Source organism: Sus scrofa, chromosome 2 (assembly GCF_054392235.1).
Source record: "Sus scrofa isolate SSC_HxYL_T2T_F1_AM1 chromosome 2, Sscrofa_HxYL_maternal_Yorkshire_Landrace_v2.0, whole genome shotgun sequence".
Lineage (NCBI taxonomy): Eukaryota > Metazoa > Chordata > Mammalia > Artiodactyla > Suidae > Sus > Sus scrofa.
The window spans coordinates 130,296,725-130,320,080 of record NC_139384.1 but is presented as its reverse complement, the minus strand read 5'-3'; the positions used below and the strand labels follow the sequence as shown (position 1 = coordinate 130,320,080).

General features: G+C 38.1%; 1 protein-coding gene across 1 annotated transcript; it reads left to right on the top strand.

The window, feature by feature from the left end:
• Positions 1–1,045: 1,045 nt before the first annotated feature.
• On the top strand, positions 1,046–10,885 carry TMED7 (transmembrane p24 trafficking protein 7). Its single transcript, NM_001202540.1, is given in 3 exon segments — positions 1,046–1,597; positions 7,112–7,357; positions 10,265–10,885. Coding segments are annotated over 3 exon segments (678 nt in total). The 5' UTR covers positions 1,046–1,402; the 3' UTR covers positions 10,502–10,885.
• Positions 10,886–23,356: the final 12,471 nt, after the last annotated feature.

Below are 23,356 nucleotides of genomic sequence, written 5' to 3'. Positions count from 1 at the left end.
AGATGCAGTCTCCCCCAAATCCCTTCTCCTTGGGGCTCCCCTCCCCTGTAGAAGCTCTGGACACAGCAGGCCAGTGAAGTCCTCCATGCCCCCCCCATCAACACACGTCCATCTCTGTGCTAGCCTTCCCACCACCCCCTCACTTCCTTGCGGGTCTCCTACCTACAGTGCCTCCATTTCCTTCTCATAAAACCATCTACCTACCCTCAGCTGGCCATTCTTAAAGGGCATGAGCCTCACCATGATGACTTATTTTTTAAAAATATAATAACTAATTCGTGGTTCTATACAGAAGAAAATGGATAATTTAAGAAATCAACATCTGTTAGCTACTATTAATATCACTATAATTTTTAAAGCACAAACCAGTGGTGTAATCTCAGACAACTATATTAAAATTTTCTAATCCTGAATTTCCTCACGACTAAGATAGGCATAATAATACCTACCGTATAGAGTTGTTTGAAGGATCTGTGTTTACTACAGTGCGTGATGATAAGCGCTCAAGAGATGTTTTTCATCTCGCAAAAGCTTATCTAGTGCTTACCACATGACAACCACTCTTGTAGGGACTTTTTTCAAATATCGAAGCCTTGTAATAATCCTACAGATGCAAAGACTGAAGCAGGGAGGTTAAGCAACGGGTCCAAGGTCACAGTAAATAGAGTAGAGATTAGAACTCCTGCAGTCCAGCGAGAATTCAGGCTCCTTGCTAAACTGCTTCCCCCCAAATTTGTTATTATGTGTAAGAAAACTCTCTGCGAACCGCAAAGCAAAGCGCTCTACCACCGGCGATCAGCCCCTTAGGGCAGAATGAGCTCTTCTTCACTCTCGGAGCTCCCCCAGCGTTCAGCTCCCACAGAAAAAGAAGCTGCAGGCGGGTAGCTCCTACTGCCAGCCGCCCGCCCAGCGTCGGCAGCAGCCGGCCACACCCCCCGCCCTGGCCCCGCCCCGCCACGTTAACCACGCTGGTCCCGCCCCTCGGCCCAGAAGGCGGGGGAGGCCGAGCTGACGCCTCGCGAGCTTCCACGTACGCACTCCACCGCGTCTCCCGGCGGCGGGGGAGAGCACATCCGGGTCGCTAGAGCAGGTGCCTCAGGCCCCGCCCCTTTACCCTCGTTCTAGTCTGCACTAACAGCCATCTCGGGCCTTTTCCGCTTTTCGTCTGCCGGCTTTATCTCTGTTCCCCAGGTCGTTCTGGGCTCGAGGCCCCAGTTCCTCAGCAACCTTCCTCCGCCCCCAGCGACTCGCTTCTCACCCCGAATCTCTCCGAGGCTCGGAGCAACTCTGCTGTGCGTCTTCGCGGTGCCTCCCGGGCTGAGGCCTGCCGCGCTCAGTGAGTCTGTGCAGACCTGACCCCGCGTCTCCCCCGCAGCTCGGTTGAGGCCGCCGCCGCCTCACGATGCCCAGACTGGGCTCTGCGCAGCGCTGGGCGGCCGCCGCGGGCCGTTGGGGCCACAGGCTGCTCGTGCTGCTGCTGTTGCTGGTGCCGGGGCCCGGCGGCGCGTCTGAGATCACCTTCGAGCTGCCCGACAATGCCAAGCAGTGTTTCTACGAGGACATCACGCAGGGCACCAAGTGCACCCTCGAGTTCCAGGTATTACGGGCACAGACAGCCCCGGGCCCCTGTTCGCGGTTCCAGGTCGGGGCTGTGACTGCTAGGTGCCCCTTTCTCCTGTCCGAGTTTCTTCGTTCTTTGGCTAATTCAGGAATCACCCCTAGGTTGCTGATGCAGAGCATTTGGCTTTCGTCCCCAAAACTGTGTGCAAGAAACATTTAAGACCTGAGAGTAAGGCATAGGATGTCCAGAAATACTTTGTGTGGTCGTGTCTTTTGCTTCCTTTCTCTAATGTTCTTCATTTCAAGACCTTTTGAACTTTCTTTTTTAGAAGAGTCTCCTTTAAAAAAAATTCTGTCCTGTTCTCTTCTGTAGTGTCTAACATTCTGCGGTCCATACCTCCACTTTCATCAGATTCAAAGTGCTTTTCAGATTTTCCATCAATATGAGGACTATTGGTTAATGCTCTCTGTCATTGGAAGAGCTCAGTTTCAGACCAGATGACTATCTGCCAAAGGTGTTGTAGAAGGAATCGCTGTGATAAATGACAGGCCCTTTCTCATCTTTGGGATTATATAAAAGTATTGATTTAACAGAATGTATTTTTTTAATTGGTTAGAACAATTTTTTCGTTGTTGTTTGCTGTTGGCCTTAAAATATTTGAACAGCTATTGAGTATTAGGTGCTGGTGATACAGAAGTGATCAGAATAGATAGGGTCATTTTTTTTATTCCCTACCCTCCTACTCTTCATTTCTTAATTAGTACCTGCTTATTCATCAGAGTTGTGTTTTCAAAGCATAGAGTCTGGTCTTTGGACTCTATGAAGGCTTCCTTTAGGAGGTGATTTGAAGCTGAACTGTCAAGGATGAATTGGAAATACTTTGGTAAGGGGGAAAGTGGAGTAGCCTTTGCATGGTCCCATGCAAACTGTGGAAACAGTGACTGGGGAATTTGAGGACCACATAGAGGTCCTATAGAGCTGGCATTAAGGAGCCAAAATAGGGCTGGTTAGCAGGGGCCAGACCATATAGTGCCCAGAAACCAGTGTAAGGATTTGTTTTTTCCTAGGTTGTGAAAGCCGTCATAGGATTATAAGCAGTGCAGTGACAAAATCTAAGTTTTCTTGGTAGTTGTGTAGATATTAACTTGTACAAGTAGAGAAGGTGTTATGGTGTGTTGCAGAGTAATATGGAATACTGATTAGGAAGCTATTGTGGTGGCCCAGGCTGAGACAAGGATGATATAGCAGTGGGGAAGAGGAGTGAAAGGATGGGAGCTATTTAGTAGCTAAAAATCAACAGGGCTTGGTGATGATTTGGCTATAGTGGGGAAGGGAGGGAGGCCAGGGATGACACTTAGACTTGCTTAACTTAATGGGTTAGGACCAGGGGACAGAGAAGATAATAGCCAAAATGGTAATATAAAGTGTCAGTGAAAATGTCGTTTGCATTTAGCAAGGATTTCTTGATTTCTTACATATGCAGATACTGTGTTGGTGGTAAGGATACTACCACTACTCTTAGGGACTAAAAAATGAATGTTTGTTAGGTGGCAGGCAGTATACCAAGCATTTCAAGTTTGTTACTTAATTCTTAGGACAACTCAATCCTAAATAGGTATAATTTTTTTTTTTTTTTGGTCTTTTTGCTACTTCCTGGGCCGCTCCCGCGGCATATGAAGGTTCCCAGGCTAGGGGTCCAATCGGAGCTGTAGCCACTGGCCTACGCCACAGCCACAGCAATGCGGGATCCGAGCCGCATCTGCAACCTACACTACAGCTCACGGCAACGCCGGATCGTTAACCCACTGAGCAAGGGCAGGGACCGAACCTGCAGCCTCATGGTTCCTAGTCAGATTCGTTAACCACTGCGCCACGATGGGAACTCCAATAGGTATAATTTTATTCCTTTTTTTCTGATAAAGAAACAGAGGCTTTGGTCAGTTAAGAACCAAAGTCACAAAAGCTAGAAGGTAGTAGAGTCAGTCTGGTTGAGTTCTAACTACTTCGTTATACTACCTCCCAAAGACATAGAAGGCTGAACTTGACCTCAGGGTGCTTACATAGATATGTAGACATGCAAAGGTAAATACAGTAATGAAAGTACACACCAGGTATAGTGCTGGCTCAAGATGGAGGATAATCAGGGCAAATTTAGCTGAGGGTCTGATGCTTGAGTTAAGCCTAGAAGGATAAATAGGAGTTACTCTGCAAGGTAGCAGAGGGGAAAAGGACTTCCTCAGCAGATATATTGTGTTTGTGAGACTTAATTCCAGCAAGCCTGAAAATTAGCCAAAGCTGGCACTGAAATACACCAAGTAATAGTATTGCTCTGTAACTGTGGGTCTGAGGGCTTTAGGGGTGGTTTGTACCAGTTTGTCATCATTGTTCATTGATAACACTGAGATGGATGGTTTATACCTTGTCTCAGTGAGACTCCCAGAGAGTCTGCTACTGAAAATGATTACACGGTGTAAATACACTTATGTGACCAGCAATGTATAAAAAAACCCAGATAAGACTCTGGGCTTACCGGTTCCAGTGTGTTCCTTGCACACTTGGATGGTTCCTGATCTGAGAGGGTGTGTTGATCCCCACATCCCTCACAGAGGGAGAGCAGAGGAGCCACTCCTGACCTCTTCCGACTGCTTGCTGAGAGATATTTTTTATTGTCTTCTCTTCCTGTAATAAGCTGTAGATTTGTAAGAATACTCATTTTGAGTCCTGTGATTCTTTTTTTTTTTTTTTTTTTTTTTGTCTTTTTGCCTTTTCTAGGGCCGCTCCCACGATATATGGAGGTTCCTAGGCTAGGGGTCGAGTTGGAGCTGTAGCCACCAGCCTACACTAGAGCCACAGCAACGCCGGATCTGAGGCGAGCCATGTCTGCGACCCACACCACAGCTCACGGCAACGCCGGATCCTTAACCCACTGAACAAGGCCAGGGGTCGAACTCACAACCTCATGGTTCCTAGTCAGATTTGTTAACCAGTGCATCAGGACGGGAACTCCACCTGTGATTCTTCTTTAGCGAACAAACCCTTTGTAACTTGTCAGTGTTAGTGCAGGTGTAGAGCAGAGACTTGTTCAGAAAATTTCTGGCATTCTGGTATTTTTTGGAATGCAGAATGAGAAAGGGTGTAAAAGGTGCTGAGGCTACCTTGAGGAGGTATGGGGGAGTGATATGCCGTTGTTAATGGGTTTAGATTTTTCTCTAGGCCACAGGAATTATGAGCAGGTTTTAAGTGAAGGTTCAGTGGGGTTTGGGGACAGATAGGGAAGTTGCTTCCCTGGGAGACACATGGGGAGGGTGGTGCCACTGTCATCCAGTGGGTAGAGACCAGAGGTGTGGCTAAATGTGCTACAAGGCACAGGGCAACATAGCCTTCTACAACAAAGACTTACCCAGCCCCAAATTATCTGAGGTTAAAAACCCCGGATTAGAGGGAGGAGAGATTGGGTTATGGAAAGATCTTTTGAGAAGTTATGGCAACAGTTCTGTCTGGATTGTGGATTAAGAATGGAAGAAATGGGATGAATTTGAGAGAGCCAATAATATAAAGAGATTTCTGTGACTAACTGGATAGGTAGGAACATATAATTTGAGAAGACTCTTTTTTTCTTACATGACCAGACAGGTTGTAAGAAAACCTGTCTTTATCTGAAGTAGGATTATTTTGTTTCAAAGTTTGATAGAAGAAAAGTGGCATGATGATCAGTTCTGGTCCTGTTTTTTGTTTGTATGTATGTTTTGATTATTCAGAGTATAATGGTCAAGTATGAATAATTGGGTATATAAAATGAACTCATTATTTCACCTAGAGGAAAAATTGTTGACTGTTGGTGGGGAAGGGTAAATGCCCAAATGATAAGACACTGTTTTTATGTCAAACATTATATCATATCTAATATTTGCATATTTTGTAGTTTCCTAAGTACATAGTTATATTTTATTTAATTATCAAAATGATCTTGTAACATAGTTTAGTTATTCAGCATATCTCTTTAGTGACAAAAGGTCGCATAAGTAACCAGTCTTTTTTGAAGTCCAAAGTTTGATCTCTGTCTGCAAATCTGGAATGTCAATATTAGGCCAATCCAGAGAGTTCAAACTTGAAAATACATCTCAGGGTGGTTGGAAACCTTCAGACCCAGTGTCTCTTCCTCATAACCTCTTAGGTGGATAAATGCACCCTATGTTCCTTTTCCCATCTTCTCTCCCTCTTTCTTACAGTTTTTTCGCATATAAGGAGTTCTTTCTCCTCTTTAATCCTTTCCCCTTTCCTCTCCTGTGCATGTCCAGTTATCTCAGGAAAAACCTCTCCCTGTTCTCTTTATTTGTATAACCCAAATGGCCCAAATTGTGATTAAACATAAGCCCTTGAAAATAGCTCAAGAATCATCTTCAGAAGCATTTCACCTAACCCTTCCTTTCATATGCTTGTCCTCAAACACAGGCTTTCCAGATGAACAAAAGATTTATTTGCTTTTGTGTTGTTCTAATTTGGTTTTGCTCTCATCACAAGTATTTAAACAATGTAGCTTAATCATTTGTTTCTCTTGGAAACAAGTTTGTATATGATGAACAGCCTCCAAGTCTATTCTGTTCAAAATATAATTCACAACAAAGTAAGTATCAAATTCCATGTAACTGACCAATAAATGAACTTAAGAAACACAAACTATTTGTAATTTGGCAGTAAAATGAGTTTGAGTTCTATGATAGAGGTATGCACGAAATGTTAGAATGAGCATTGATCTACTTTACTGCTTCACTGCAATATCTGTGGGTGCTTGGATGATGCTAGTTAGAAACTAGGTGTTTAAATTTGGGGAAGGAGGAGTTCCAGTGGTGGCACAGTGGAAACAAATCTGACTAGCATCCATGAGGAGGAAGGTTTGATCCCTGACCTGGCTCAGTGGGTTAAGGATCCGGCGTTGCCGTGGACTGTGGTGTAGGTCATAGACGTGGCTTGAATCTGGTGTTGCTGTGGTGTAGGCTGGCAGCTATAGCTCTGATTTGACCCCCAGCCTGGATACCTCCAGATGCTGTAGGTGTGGCACTAAAAAAGACAAATAAATAAATAAATAAATAAATAAATAAATAAATAAATAAATTTGGGGAAGGAAAATATTACATGGTAGTGCTTATGGGTCAAGAGTATGAGTTTGGCGGTCAACTTCTGTCTCTGTCCTTTACTTGGTGAATAGTCTTGGGTAGATTTCTTATTTTAACTCAGTTTCTTACTTTGTCAAAGAGAGGGGATAAAAACTCGATTTTGTAGGGTTGTTGGAAGAATTAGGTGATGTAAGAAAAGTACATTAACTAAGGAAATTTGTTCAATTTCTATAAAGCTTTAAACTTAATGAAATCTGCCTGCAAAGTTCTGTCCACTGGTAGAAATAAAAAAATGTAAAATGGCCAGTGATGGTTAAAAAAAAAAAAAAAAAAAGACATTACAGTTATTTAAACAGGAAGCCTGGTTAATTTCTCAAACCTGTAAGTTGCAGCAGTTTCTTCAGTTTTTTTGTGTTTGTTATTTTCTCTTTTGTAGGTGATTACTGGCGGTCACTACGATGTAGATTGTCGATTAGAAGATCCTGATGGTAATGTGTTATACAAAGAGATGAAGAAACAGTATGATAGTTTTACCTTCACAGCCTCCAAAAATGGGACATACAAATTTTGCTTCAGCAATGAATTTTCTACATTCACACATAAAACTGTGTATTTTGATTTTCAAGTTGGAGAAGACCCACCCTTGTTTCCTAGTGAGAACCGAGTCAGTGCTCTTACCCAGGTAATAAAAAGTCAGCAGTATATAATGTTGATATGTTTGGAGGGGAAGCATTATTTAATATGCATTAACTAATTGATGAAATACAGAATTTTTGTCACTTTAACACAATCTTTAAGACCTATCTTAACTCTTACAGTAGATTAGGCATTTCACAGAGAACTTCAGATGTTTTTAGGAAAGATTGATTTTTTTTTTTTTGTCTTTTTGCCTTTTCTAGGGCCGCTCCCTCGGCATATGGAAGTTCCCAGGCTAGGGGTAGAATTGGAGTTGTAGCTGCCGACCTACGCCAGAGCCACAGCAACGCAGGATCTGAGCCACATCTGTGACCTACACCACAGCTCACGGCAATGCCAGATCCTTAACCCACTGAGCAAAGCCAGGGGTCGAACCCACAACCTCATGGTTCCTAGTCGGATTCATTAACCACTGAGCCATGACAGGAACTCCCTAGGAAAGACCAATGTTAAAGGATTTTTATAAACTTTAAAGTGTAAAGACAGTAAGCATTAAAATGGGAGGATTGCTTAGGTAAAAACACTAATGGCAAAGGAAATTTAAAAGTGCTACAGCATTCTGAAGTATTTTTTGTAATTCATAGAGGAATGTTGCTACCATAACTTAGCAGCTTGGTATAACTAGAAGCAAAATGATGCCTTAATATACACACGCACAAGCTTTTATACCAGTATTTACTATCACTCAGATTACTGTTACTATAATTTTTGCTGCACCTGAAAGCAAAATTTTAAAGATCAGTAGTAAGTCATCTAACAGAAATAGTTACGATGGGTAAATTGGGTTTTATTTTGAAGAAGAGCTTAATGAGGGAAAGATAGCATAAGAAATTTAAAGTCAGTGAACAGATACTGCTCAGGTGATAAGAAGGGCTATTTTATTTCTAGTTCAAATAGAGTGTGAGCTTGGAGTATATCTAAAAGGTACTCAATTCAGTATCCAAAAGAATTTCTTACTGCCTTCTTGTTAAAACCTTAAATTGGATTTCCTTGTTTCCAGGTTGCAGTTAGTCTTTTGGCCAAAGTCATGTGGTAATAGAGGCAGTTTTTATGAATGAATGAGAGGTTTAATTCATAAACCTATTGTAAGCACTAATAAGATGTATTGAGATGTTCTTATTTTTAGAAATGTTCTCTTTATTTTAACATCCTGTGTGAATAGCACTTTGTAAAAAGATTTTTCTTTGGGGTATTGTTTATAACTTAACCTCATAAATTTTAATTTGTATAGGATAGCTTGCTTTAAAAACCTAAGCAGATAAATGTGAAAAACAAGGCGTAATAGGGAGTTCCCATTGTGGTTCAGTGGAAACAACCCAGCTAGTCCATGAGGATGTGGGTTCTATCCACCTCATTGGAGTAAGGATCTGGTGTTGCCTCAAGCTGTGGTGTAGATAGCAGATGTGGCTTGGATCCTGTGTTGCTGTGGCCTTGGTGCAGGCAAGCAGCTGCAGCTCTGATTGGACCTCTAGCCCAGGAGCTTCCATATGCCGCAGGTATGGCTCTAAAAAGAAAAAAAAATCCTTGAAAGTTATCAAATGTAAAGTTAGTGTTCAGATTTTCCCAAATGCTTCTAAGGTTGTTTCCAGATCAGAATCCAAACAAGGTGAGTACACTTATTTAGCTGATATTTCTTTGTAATCTTTAGTCTTTGGGTTCTCTTCCTTCTTTATTCCCTTCCCATCTATTTGTTGAAAAACTGAGTCCTCTTTCCATTTCTCACTTCTTGGATTTTGCTGATTTTTATTCCCATGGTCTTCCTCTAACCACCAGTTTATTTCTTATAAACTGGCGGTTGAGTGTGATTCATTTGTAATGTTCTGGCTACGAACACCTCAGAGGCGATGTAATGTACTTCTACATTATCACAAGGCACATAATGTCTAATTATCTGTAATTTGTGAATGATCATTAGATTGAGAGGATAACGGATCTGTCCATTATAAAGTTCCCTATCAGCCTTTCACATATTGATTTTGCAGTTGCTGGTGATCATCGTCTGCTCTAGATTCATCATTTTATCTATTAATGGTTAAAAAAAATGGTGATTTAGTAAAATTCTTATCATTTATTCTGCATTTGCTAGCTGGTAATTTTCTTTGATTATAAAGTATATACAGCTACTTTATAAGTATTCCAATTTTTTGAGAGATGTATTAGATTTTTGAAAGTAGAAAACAAAAGAACTAAAGAGTGAAAAATGTGATGCAGGAGTGCCTGTCGTGGTGCAGTGGAAAAGAATCCTACTAGGAGCCATGAGGTTTCGGGTTTGATCCCTGATCTCAGTCAGTGGGTTAAGGATTCGGCGTTGCCGTGAGCTGTGGTGTAGGTCACAGACGAGGCTGGGATCTGGTGTTGCTGTGGCTCCGGCTTAGGCCAGCAGCTGCGGTTCCGATTAGACCCCTAACCTGGGAACTTCCATGTGCCGCAGGAGCGGCCCCTAAAATGACAAAAGACAAAAGACAAAAAAAAAAAAAAAAAAAAAAAAAAATGTGATGTAGATAAAGGAGACTAGGTGGTCCTAAATGCTCTATTACCACTTTTTTTTTTTTTTTGGCTTTTTGGCTTTTTAGGGCCTTGCATGCAGCATAATGGAAGTTGCCAGTATTTCTTCTACTGTTAGCTTTGGGTTGCATCTGTCATCCTATAGATACCACAGCTGAGACATTCCACTTTGGGGCAAGCAGCTGCTTATTGGGATCTCTAGTCTTACCAGTCAACCTCGTGGGAATGAGTACAGCGTTGCTTTGCCAGGACCACTGACAGGAATGAGTGCCAGTTTAGTAGAATGTTCATCAAGTGAGGGATTGCAATCAAACTGAAAGAAAAGATGAATGTGCTAGATAGTTGTACGGAAAGTATTAACCATACTGACTGAAATATTTCTCTTTAGATGGAATCTGCCTGTGTTTCAATTCATGAAGCTCTGAAATCTGTCATCGACTATCAGACTCATTTCCGTTTGAGAGAAGCTCAAGGGCGAAGCCGAGCTGAGGATCTAAATACAAGAGTGGCCTATTGGTCAGTAGGAGAAGCCCTCATTCTTCTGGTGGTTAGCATAGGGCAGGTATTTCTTCTGAAAAGCTTTTTCTCAGATAAAAGAACCACAACAACTCGTGTTGGATCATAACTACGCTTTGAGAATTGGTGCCCCATTGCCGCTGTAATATTGCTGTCCTCTAATTAGTTTTAGGTACCGAAGAACTTGATATTGGCAACATTTTTAGAACCTTACTCATACACTTGTTGGGGGGGATGTACAGTGCATAACCCCAAGCTGTGGAAAGGACACTTTTTTCAATTTGTAAGGGTAGAAAAACTTTGGAACTTACTTTGGGCTATTCATAAATATTCAGTACAATGATCTACTCTTTCTTGGTTGTTTCTATCTGTTCTTCTTACACTAAACTTTGGTATTTTGATTCCTTTTATCCGTTTAAAAGTACTTTTCTTGTAGGTAGTGGATATTTTAAAAACCTTCGATTTAATGTCTACATGTGTTATGGAGGAAGAAAATTGCCTTTGTTTATAGTAAATAAAGTTTTGTTTTTAAGAAAACCAGATGTGATTAACTGTAGCCCAAGCCCTATTCTGCACTGTTTAATTTTATGGGGAAAAAAAAAATTGACCATAGAAATATTAGTTGATATTGATATAATTTTAAATTGGTACATCATGTTTAATTTATTTCTCAGTATCTTGGAAAATGTCAGCTTTGTCGTTTGGCTTTATTTTATGATATCTAAGCAGAAATGTTATTTTTTTCATAAAGACATTCTTACCACACAGAGACTAGTATGTTTGAGTAACACAATAGAGTTTATATGGGCCTTATAAATCAGACTGTTGTTAACAGAATAAGACACTATGATGGTGGGGGCAGGCTGAAGTGAGAAAACTTGTGTTGAGTTTCGGCATGTATTAAATTTTCTGTTCTTTTAAGAAGAAAAAAGTGATCTGTTTCATTTTCAACATTTAAATTGACTGATTCTTGCTCTTATGTGACTTTAATGTCTGAGTCATCCCAGCTAAATTGATAGTTGTAGTATAGTATTGTAAAAGTGCCATGCATTTTATTTGTAAGGGTGTTGATGCACTGAGAAGTTAGTTTTTTTTTTCCTTTCTTTCTTTTGTTTCTGTTTTATCTTGCACATGTAACTTGTACAATCTCTGATTAGTAGCCCTAAGGTGATTTAAAAATGTAGAATGCTGTGTGTGTTTCTCATTTGATAATCTTCATTGATTGTACCACATCTAGTGAGTATTAAATAGTACATTTTCTATACACTATAGGGTTTAGACTTTGTGTCTTTTAACTTGTATAGATCAAGGTGATTGAAATAAGATTTTGTTCCAAGTGTTCCAGAATAGAATACAAGATGATGCAAAATTATATGTGTTTAAAGCTGTTATGCTGTTTAGAAAAAAAGAATTGCAACTACTTTTTTTCCATTCTTTTTTTCCCCCACCTGGAAGTGATGAGTACTGAGCACTGTGATATGTGGTACCATAGTATACAGATTGGATAGCAATTCTGGTCATTTAGCACTACTGACTAGAAGTTAACTCTTAATTCTAAGCTGTCGTAAAAGGCACATATACTTCTGCATGTAAGAGCAAAATGAATTCAGGTTGTCCTGCTGCTAATTTCATGATTACAGGATGAACTTATTTTCAACCCTTTAGTTTCTAAAATATTTAAAGACCAAGTAGCTACTCCTTCAACAATATTTATCAGTGGATCGAGAACTGAAGTTTAAGATTTTGCAGATTTATCTATTGGTTCTTGTATTGGGGTTGTCCTGAAGCTTTATAAGTGTCCCTCTGTATTTAGATTTACACATTTTAAACACTAATGTTAAAGTGATTGATAAGCATGGGCATATGTTAAATGTCCTTTTCTGGTTGCCTGTCTGCTCTGTTGTTTTCATATATTTACACCACACAGTTAAGCAGAGTCGGGTATCATTAGTGTGCTGAGTTTGGCATAGATAATGCAGTTACTTAACCTGTGCCTATCAAAGCTTCATGATATTAGACTATTACCACAAATAACTTGAGATGAAGCTAATTCAGATATATTAAAATTTTTGAAATCATCACTGTTACCTGTTGTAGAAAATAGTACCAGCTTAGTCTAGTCTGTATGTAACTGGTTCAAGTTTGATGGCTTGTTCTATACTCAGTAGGTATGTATATAAAAATTAGAACATACATATCTATCTAGACATGAATATTAAGTTAGAACTTTTATCCTCCTCCTCATATATAATTTGTAGCTCATCTTTTTTCTTCAATCCTTTCATAACTTGTTGCAACAGTTTGAATTTCCCAGATATTTATGTTTGAACATAATGGCTCAGAATACATATTTAAACATCACTAGCTGTATATATTTTTTTAAGTAGAATAAATAATGGAAAGGGACTTGACATACAAGTTATACTAAAATTCCAACTGTGTGAAGATACTTTTTAAGATATTTGCTAATAATCTAAACATTGTTTTTGTTTTATTAAAGAAACAAATGGCTTGGGGTTCACAACTTCATCTGGCTTGATAAGAATCTTTGGAAACACATTGGACTGAAATTAAATTTTATTCTTTGAAAGAGTTCATTTAAATTTCTGTACTATCCATTTTTGCTTTAATTTGTACATGTGTAACATTTCTGTTTATATAGGACAAAAGAGATCCTATGACTTGTTTTCAAAAATTAAATTGATACATAAATTATATAAATATAATTCAAAGGGGTTTTCATTTACTTTTCAAAAGAAAAAAATTTCTCTAAATTAAACATGTTGATTCTGCAGGGTTGTACTAATCAATTCTTGTAGAATAAAAAAAAGTCTTTCAACAAACTGACTTCACTTGTTTCTGTCAGGATTTAAATCTTTTTAAAACTTATTATCTTGCAGCTTGTGTAGTTTTGTAGCAAGCGAGTGGTAATTTGATATTGCATTGGATCATCATGGGGACTGACCAAGAAAGAAAATTGAAGAAGAGGAATACAGCTTCAAAACCACCTGACTTTTAATCTTTTTCCTTTTCTTAGTGAAAGTTTGGGTGAAAGAGAGCTAAGCCTTCAGTTCCCTAAAAAGCTTGCTGTTTTTAGGTAAATTAACCTTCGGTTGTATAATGCCAAGTTTTCTCAACTTTTTCTCCCTTAATGGTATTATAGGGGACATTCTGATTCCTAGACACAATTCTGAAAAAGTAGCAGAGAAATAACTGTAATATAGGTTGACATTTATTGAATGTTTTTCTTGTGCCAGCTGCTGTGCTAAGTATTTTACTTGTATTGACGCATTTTAACTTTGCGATAATCCTATGAACTAAGGATATTATTCCCATTTTACAGATGGGGAAACGGAGGCCTACAGAGGTTGTTAAGAAACCTACTTATATCACAGTTAGTAATTAGCAAAATCCGAATATGAACCATGGCATTCCAAAGCCAAGTTGCTCAACCACAATGCGGTATTACCTTACAAACACCAATTAAGGATAGCTCTCTGAAGGCTTAGCAATCTTTCTTTCAGTATAGCTCAATAGTGGTTCAGTGCTCTGGCTTTGGAGTCATAGCCAAGTTCAGATCATGGTTGTGTGACCTCACACAGATGGTTTTATTAACTCTGTGTTTCTTCATCTATTACTAAGGTAATATCTACTGTAATGAGGATATGATGAGTTGTTTATAAAACACTTAAGAGTCAGTGCCTATCACATACAAGCCCTTAATAAATAATAGCTGTATTTTTATCATTGGTCCAGTTTCAGTCTCTTGATCCTTCTTTACTTTAGTTCATAAAATTCATACTGTAGCCTCTACTCATGTGGCTCTTAAATAATACGTAACATAAATATGAAAGTCTATCATGTACATAATCATCTGCTAGAAGTCTGAAAAACAAATGAGATAATCTGACCTCCAGGAACATAATAGTTGGGGGAGAGCTATGTAATGTAAGCAACTAATGTTAAGTAAGTAATGAAGCAGGAATGGCCTTGAAGTTTCTAAGACAGTTACAGGGTGCTAGAGGAGAAAGAAAATACATAGATCAAAAGACTTATTCCTCAAGGCGTTTTACTTTGTCTTCTCCTGGGGTAGGGAGGGGTGCATGATTGTCTAGCTAGGCCAGCAGTTGAATGGATTAATCTCTAATTCAGGGATGTGGACCTATTGCTACAGATCAAAAAACATATTCCTTAACTTTGTTACTAGTAAAGGTGATGTTTGATCTGAGTAACTTCTCTGTCTCACTTGTTTCCAAATTCTGGAGGAACATATAGGGGTGTTACCCCTAAAGCATTGAATGTGCTATTTTTTTAGTCTACATTTCTCCATTTTATCCACAGATATCAGTAGGAGTGATTTTATTCCTTTCTGAAATTGACATATATTAGAGGTAACACTGGTATGGCATAATCCTTTTTTAGTACTGGTAATTACTAGTGACTACTACTACCTTTAAAAAAAAAAGGCAGGAGTTCCCGTCGTGGCACAGTGGTTAACGAATCCGACTAGGAACCATGAGGTTGCGGGTTCAGTCCCTGCCCTTGCTCAGTGGGTTAACGATCCGGCGTTGCCGTGAGCTGTGGTGTAGGTTGCAGACGCGGCTCAGATCCCGCATTGCTGTGGCTCTGGCGTAGGCCGGTGGCTACAGCTCCGATTCAACCCCCAGCCTGGGAACCTCCATATGCCGCGGGAGCGGCCCAAGAAATAGCAACAACAACAAAAAGACAAAAAAAAAAAAAAAGGCAATACTAGAATTTGAAAAATAGTGGCAGAAAGCATACAATCTACCAGTAATCCACCATCCATTTTGATGTATTTTAATTTTCTATAGATAAAATGTATATATTTATAAAGAATTAGTATTTAAAAATTTTTCTAACTTTTAAAAATTGTGAACTTTGTTATATACAGAAGAGTGTATAGAAACATGTATAGTTTTAAATAAAATTATAGAGCACATACTCATAATAACCAGTGCTCAGGTTAAGAAATACAGTATTACCAGCACCATAAAAGGCTCCATGTATTTTTTCCTGATCACATTCCATGAATTTCCCCACTAGAGGTTACCAATGTTCTGTTTGTGAAGAAAATATTTTTTCTTTTGCCAGTTATGTATGCTAGTTCTTGTCAAACTACTTTTTAAGAAATTTCCAGGTATCACAGAGTCATAATTTTGTAAATGTAAAACCATGTGCTTGAATGTTTTGGTTATATCAAATTGCTGTTAACCTTTCTTTCTTTTTTTTCTATTAAGGCCACACTCGCAGCATATGGAAGTACCCAGGCTAGGGGTCAAATCAGGGCTCTAGCTGCCAGGTATAACTGCCACCTATACTAGGCCAGGGATTGAACCTGTGTCCTTTTGGATACTAGTTGGGTTTGTTACTGCTGAGCCATGGTGGCACCTTCTAGTAGCCTTTCTAAATGCTTACTTTCTATGCACGCTTATTACTCTCACTATATTCTTCTCTCAGTAGCAGTTCAGCGTGGTCATTGGGCTACAATTTGGATAGTACTGATGTCTACATTCCTGAAAAATGTCCCCAAAAAAATCAGGCAAAAGTAAATTTTATTAAAGTGTAATGGAGGAGTTCCCATCATGGATCAGTGATTAATGAATCTGACTGGAAGCCATGAGGTTGTGGGTTCGATCCCTGGCCTCGCTCAGTGGGTTGATGATCTGGCGTTGCCATGAGCTGTGGTATAGGTCGCAGACGTGGCTCGCATCCCAGGCCGGTGGCTACAGCTCCGATTAGATCCCTAGCCTGGGAACCTCGTGGGTACGGCCCTAGAAAAGACAAAAAAAGAAAAAAAAAAGTGTAATGGAGTATTAAATTCTATGTAACAAGTTAGATATTCTTTTGTGGCTTTGTTTGGCTAAGTCATCCATGTTGATGTATATGGCTATAGTTTTCCATTCTGTGTAGTAGTCTGTCATATATATAATGCATACCGAAGTTATGTGTCTTTTCTACTGTGATGATGTGGGTTGTTCCCAGTTTTTTGCTGTCATAAAGCACTGTGGACATTCTTGTATATTACGTCCTGTTGCGCATGTGTATCAATCCCTTGAGAATACATCTAGGAGTAGAATGTTTTGCTTAAAGAGGATGTGAGTCTTCATCTTTACTAGGTGACATCTAACTTTTCCAAAACAGTTGTATCATTCAGTGCTTTTACCAGTAGCAATGGAAAGTTCCACATTTGTATTCTCAGACTTTAAATCTCCTGGGTTTGTAATGTTGCAAAGGCAGCATTTAAGAATTTGAGAAATAGTAGTTTAAAGAATAGAATCCACCCATAATTCCATCTTCCATTTTGAAGTATGTCAGTTATTTTTATAGAAATATGTATATATTTTTAAAGAAGCTGGTATTAAATGTCATGGTTGCTTACTTTGCATTTCTGTGAGGTTAATTTTTTTCTCACAGGTCTCTCCACCACTTGCATTTTCCCTTTTGTGAATTCTTTGTTCAGATTTTTTTCCCCATTTAAAAAAGTTGGATGTTTTGGTTAACAGGATGCCTTTATATATCCAGGAAGCTAATCCTTTGGTCATAACTATTTCAAATATCTTCTCAATAGTTTCATGTTTATTTCCTGCTCCTAGTAAAATATATGTCTTTTACCATATTGTTGGTGTTTTTATGTCTTATTTTAAGAAATATTTCTCTTCTGAGGCCATAAATATCTTCTCCTGTACTTGATTCTAAGACATACATAATTTTGTCTTCTACTTGAGTTTTGTGTATGGGATAAGGTAGGTGACCAGGTTTTTGGTTTTTTGTTTTAATTTCTTGAAAACTCATCTTTCTCTGTTGATTTGCCATACTAGTTCTATCATCTATTAAATGTCCATAATTACCTGAGTCTGTTATTGGGCTCTCTGTTCTTTTCCATCAGTCAGTTTGTGCAGATACCAGGAACATACTGTCTTAATCACTAAAGCTGTAAAAATGCTTGATATTTGGTAAAACAAATGTTTATACCTTGTTTTTCAAGATTGGCTATTATCTGTTTTTTGCACTTTTATGCACAGTTTAGAGAGCACAGGTTTCATTTTAAAAAAAGCCTGTTAGGATTTTGATTGGAATTGAATATAATGTGTGAACAGTTTCCTCTTTATAATAGTGTGTTTCCCAGTGAGTGAACCTATCTTTCATTGTTAAGATCTTCCTTAGATCTTTTGGTAAAGTTTCATAATTTTCTTCATAGAAGTGTTCTGTATATTTTTGTTAAACTTAGTTTTCTTTATACTTTTGATGTTATTAATAGTCTTTATTTTTTGTTTGTTGCTGGTATGTGGAAATACAATTTTTAAATTGATTCTTCTATTCAGCAACTTTACGAAATTCTCGTCAATTCTAGTAATTTGTATATTTTTAACTTTCTGTGTATACAGTTGTATCATCTGCAAGTTAGGACAGATTTATCTTTCTATTCCTCTACCTTTTCTTTTCTTTTTTTTTTTTTTTTTTTTGCTTTTTGGTGCCACACCCACGGCATATGGAGGGCCCAGGCTTGGGGTCTAATTGGAGCTACAGCCATCGGCCTATGCCACAGCCACAGCAACACCAGATCTGAGCTGCATCTGCGACCTACACCATAGCTCACAGCAATGCCGGATTCTTTAACCCACTGAGCGAGGCCAGGGATCAAACCTGCAACCTCACAACCTCATGGTTCCTAATCAGAACTCCTCCCTTTTCTTTCTTTTTTTTTTTTTTTTTTGGTCTAATTACATTTTCAGAGACTTCCAGTAAAATGTTGAATAGAAGTGGTCATGATAGGCATTCTTGTTTTGTTCCTATTCTCTAGGAATGCTTTCAAGGTATCCTGTAAACAACTTATGGTATTTTTAGTAAATTTAGAAATTTCCAGCATTCCCATTGCAGCTCAGCAGGTTAGGAACCCCACATAGTATCCGTAGGTTAGGAACCCCACATAGTATCCGTGAGGATTCAGTTTTGATCCCTGTCCTCACTCAATGGGTTGAGGATCCAGCATAGGTCATCGATGCAGCCTGGATCCTGAGTTGCTGTGGCGTAGGCCGGCAGCTGCAGCTCTGCTTCAACCCCTAGCCTGGGAACTTCCATGTGTCACAGTTGTAGCCATAAAGAAAAAAAAGAAAAAGTTTTCCTTCTATTCTTAATTTGCTAAGAGTTTTTAATAATCATAAATTCTGTTGAATTTTATCAAAAACTTGTTCTGTATTTATTGAGAAAAATGATCATTTTGCTGTCTTAATTCCCTTACTGTGGTCAGTGATCAGGATTCCTTTCCTATTCTTTAAACCAACCTATTGAGAGGTAAGACCATTCAAGTCATGATGTAATTTGTTTTTAATAGCTGGATTTTGTTTAAGATTTTTGCTTAATATCAAGATTTATTTCTTTATAAAATAGGTTGGAAAGTGGTTTTTTTCCCCTAGTTTCTGGAAGAGCTTCTGTAAGATTTACATTACTTCTTCCTTAGATGTTTTAATATATATTTGAAGTGAACTGTGTTTGGTTGGGGTCTGGTGTGGTCTTTGTGGGACACTAACTCAGTTTTTTTAATTAATAAGAATGTTTCTTATATAATATTGGTGAGTGAAATATTCCTGAGAATCCATCCATTTCATCTACATTTTCAAGTTTTTTAGCACAGTTAATCCTGCCCTCTTTTTATCCTATGCCAGACCTGTATTGATGTCCTTTTCATTCCTGATACTGTTTGTAGTATACAGATTTATACCGCTGTTTATTATATAAGGTATTTGTATCTTCTTTCTTTTTTAGTTGGCCAGTCTTAACCAGAAGCTTATTGCTTTTACTGTTTTTTTTCCAAAGAGCCAATATTTTTCCTTCCAGTTTTATTGAGATATAATTGACATATATAGCATTATATAAGTTTTAGGTGTGCAGCAGAATGATTGGACTTACATAAATCATGAAATTATTACCATGATAATTTTAGTGAGCATCCATCATCTCATAGATAATAAAAGAAAATTTTTTAAAATATTTTTCCTTGTGATAATAACTCTTAGGAGTTCTTAAAGCCGTCTTAACAATTATCATCTGTGTGTGTGTGTGTGTGTGTGTGTGTGTGTGTGTGTGTGTGTGTACACACAGCATTGTTAATTATATTAGTCGTGTTGTACATTACATCCTTAGTACTGATTTGCATTATAACTGGAAGATTGTACCTTTGGACCACCTTCACCCAGTTCTCCCTCCCCCATACCCTCACTTCTGGTAAATAGGAATCTGATCTCTTCTTCTATGAGGTTGGTTGATTGGTTGGTTGGTTTTTTTAAGTATAATTGACCTACAACACTGTAGTGGTCCCTGGTGTACAACATAGAACTTTGATATTTCTATACATCACAGAATGGTCAGTATAAGTCTAGCTACCATCTGTCACCATACGAAGATATTGTTATTATTGACTGTATTCCCCATGTTGTGCATTTCAGCCTGGTGACTCATTTATTTGGTATGGAATTTTGTACCTCTTAATTTCCCTCACCTATTTCACTCATCCCTGTACCCATCTCCCCTCTGGCAACCACCTGTTTGTTTTCTGAATATATGACTGTTTCTGTTATATTTGTTCATTTGTTTTGTTTTTTAGACTCCACATACAAGTAAAATCTTGTAATATTTCTCTTTCTCTGTCTGACTTATTTCACTTAGCATAATACCCTCTAGGTCTACCCATGCTGTTGCAAATGGCAAGATTTCATTGTTTTTCATGGCTAAGTAATATTCCATTATATATATATATATATATATAAGAGGCACTATTTCATTTGTTTTTCTTGTTAAATATTGCCTGTTTCATTGATTACAGCTTTTAATGATTTTCTTTTTTCTAGGTTGAGTTTGTCATTTTTCTTTATTCTTGTAAAGAGTATTTAGCTTAGATTTTTAACTTTCTAGTGTAATGTATACTTAAAACTATAGATTTATCTCATTGTAATTTATCTTATGTTAGTTTTCTGTGCTACATAAAAATTTCTACAACTTTACCAGTTTAAAGTAGCACATTTTTATTATTTCACAGTATCTATGGTCAAGAATCTTGGCACAGCTCAGCTGGGTCCTGTGCTCAGAGGCTCACGAGGCTGTAATCAAATAGTCACCTGGACTGCCTTCTTACCTGGAGCTTGGGGGTCCTTTTCCAAAATCATTAGATTATTAACAAAATACAGCTCCTTTCAACTGTAGAACTGAGGCCCTCAGCCACTTGAGGCGGCTTCTCTCTCTCTGCACTTCACATCATGACTGTTTGCTTCTTCAAGACCAGCAGAAGAAAGTAAGTTCTCTTTCAGGGAAGGCCTGACAGGATTCATCTGATTAGATCAAACACTCCATCCCCCCCACCCACCGACTCAGAATAATCTCTCTTTTGATGAACACAGAGTCAATTGAATAAGGACCTTAATTGCGTCTTCAAAATCTTTTCACCTTTGCCATATTCTTTTGGTAAGTCACAAGCTATAGGTTCTGCCTGCAGAAAGGTATGGATATGGGGATAGGGAGGGATTTCAGAGGCCATCTTAGAATTCTGCCTACCACACACTCCATTCTACAAGTCTTGATAGCTGTTTCAGTTACTCATCAGTTTCACAGAATTTTCTGATTTGCCCTGTAGATATTATTTGGAAATAGAATTTTTTTTTTTTTTAATTCTTATGGTCATGCTTTTAGCATGTGGAAGTTTCCAGGCCAGGGGTTGAATCAGAGCTTCACCTGCAAGCCTATGCCACAGCCAGGGCAACACCAGATCCAAGCCACATCTGCTCCCATGCTGCACCTTGTGGTAATGCAAGATCCTTAACCCTCTGAGCAAGACCAGGGATCAAACCTGCATTCTCACGGAGACATTGTCAGGTCTTTAACCTGCTAAGCCACAATGGGAACTCCCAGGAACCATAATTCTAATTTCCAAACAAATATTCAACTTCTCCCTTATTATTAATTTCTAACATAATTACCTTATAATCATATATTCTCTGTGATTTAAATTCTTTGGAATTTTTTGACAGTTACTTTATGAATACATTTAATTCCCTCTCAATTTATATGTCATCATAGGTTTTGTATCTGGAAGGCATTACTATTGTTTTATATAGTCAATATTCATGTAGATTTACCCATATATTTGTTGCCTTTGCTCCCTGCTTGCTGAGTCTTGAACTTCCATATGGCATAATTTTCTGTTTACCTGAGGAATACATTTAGAATTTACTTCAGTGCAGGTCAGCTGGTTGTAAATTCACTTTGTTCTTTTCTTTATTAATGTGTTTATTTTGGCTTCATTCTTGAAGATTTTTGCTGGGCATAGAATTCTCTTGATGATGCCTTCTCATTATCTTCTGGTTTCCATTTTGTTACTATGAAGAAAACATCTATCAGTCTTTTGCTCCATTGAAACTAGTGTCTTTTTTCCTCTGGATGCTTTCAAGATTTTCCCTTAATTTAATTTCCTGCAGCTTAATTATTCTGTGTTAAGTGAAAATTTCATTGTATTTTCCCACTGGGTTTTATGAGGTGTCTTGGATGAGTTGACATGTCAGTTCTGGGACATTCTCAACTATAATCTATTTAAGTATTACTTCTGCCCAATAGTCCCTCTCCTGCCTTCTTGGACCCTAAGTAAAACATGTGTTAGAACTTCTTGGTGTATTTCTTATAGCTCTTCATTTTTCTTCTCTATGCTCTGTGTTTATTTTCTGATCATCCTAAACCGTTTCTTCTTATATAGCTTATAAATCACAAATTCACCTTTCAGCTGTTTTTAACTTACCATGAGACTCATTTATTGAGTTCATAATTTCAGTGTGGTGGGTTAAGGATCCTGTGTTGTGTTTCTTCATGTTTGATCCTAAGTGGGAGCATTGGTCCAAATGACCTGTTTTTTCACATTACCCACCTCTAGAAATTCAGGGTTATATCTTGGTCATGAATAAGATGTAACCTTTGTGCTTTCATTCTCGACATCACCCTTGAGTGACTCAAGGAGTTCCAGATAACCCCCAGATAGTATTTTATCATTTATTGTGACTCATTTATTCTTTCAAAAAATGTTTAGTGCCAAGTACACTCTATCCTTTTTTTTTTTCTCTAAAAATAAGGTGTCCGTGATAAACAAGCATGTAGTGTTTTGTTCTAGGATATAGATGCAAGCCAATTTTTGTAATAGATGTTTTTCACACAAGAAATGAACCGCTTAAAGTTATGTTCAAGGTTTAACATATGTCTTCAGTCTTCTGCAGAGTTATAGTTTTTGTCACATTTTCAGAAGAGTCTGTGACTCAAAAAGTTTTATTAAAGAACCATTCCTCTGTATATTAGAGTAATTTTAGCTTTTTATATTAATATAAAGGTTTAAATTACAAGTCTAATTCATTATTTATTCTGCATTGTGGGAATTGGAGAGCTGGATGTTTACTAGCTTTAAATAAAGCTTTCTCTTGTTCAGTAGATGTTTAAATGTGCTAGGCAATGAGGATATTGAAGTAAATAGAATTTGTACCTTCAAGGCATGTGGACATAGACCTCAAATAGAAGACTATAAATCTTACCTAAAAATTATAGTGTTCATACATTGGTGGTATAAGAATCACCTAGTCTACCTGTAAAATACTGATTTTTTTCAGCTTCCTTCCCCTGACTCTGAGACTTTAATTCAGTAGACCTGGATAAATCCCCCCAGAATTCTGATACAAGTTTTTTTTAAAACACATGTTGAGAAATAATAATAGTAAACACTTCTGTATACTGTGTGCTTGCTATATTGTGTTCTACATTCAGTATAATTTATTCACTCCTCTCAAAACTTTTTCTCACTTTACAGATGAATCTGAAGCACGTAACAGTTAAATTGACTTGCCAAAGGTCACACAATTAGTGCTAGAATCAGGTTCAAACGCAGATATCCCTTGTGTATTTGTGACTTCCCAGTCATGCA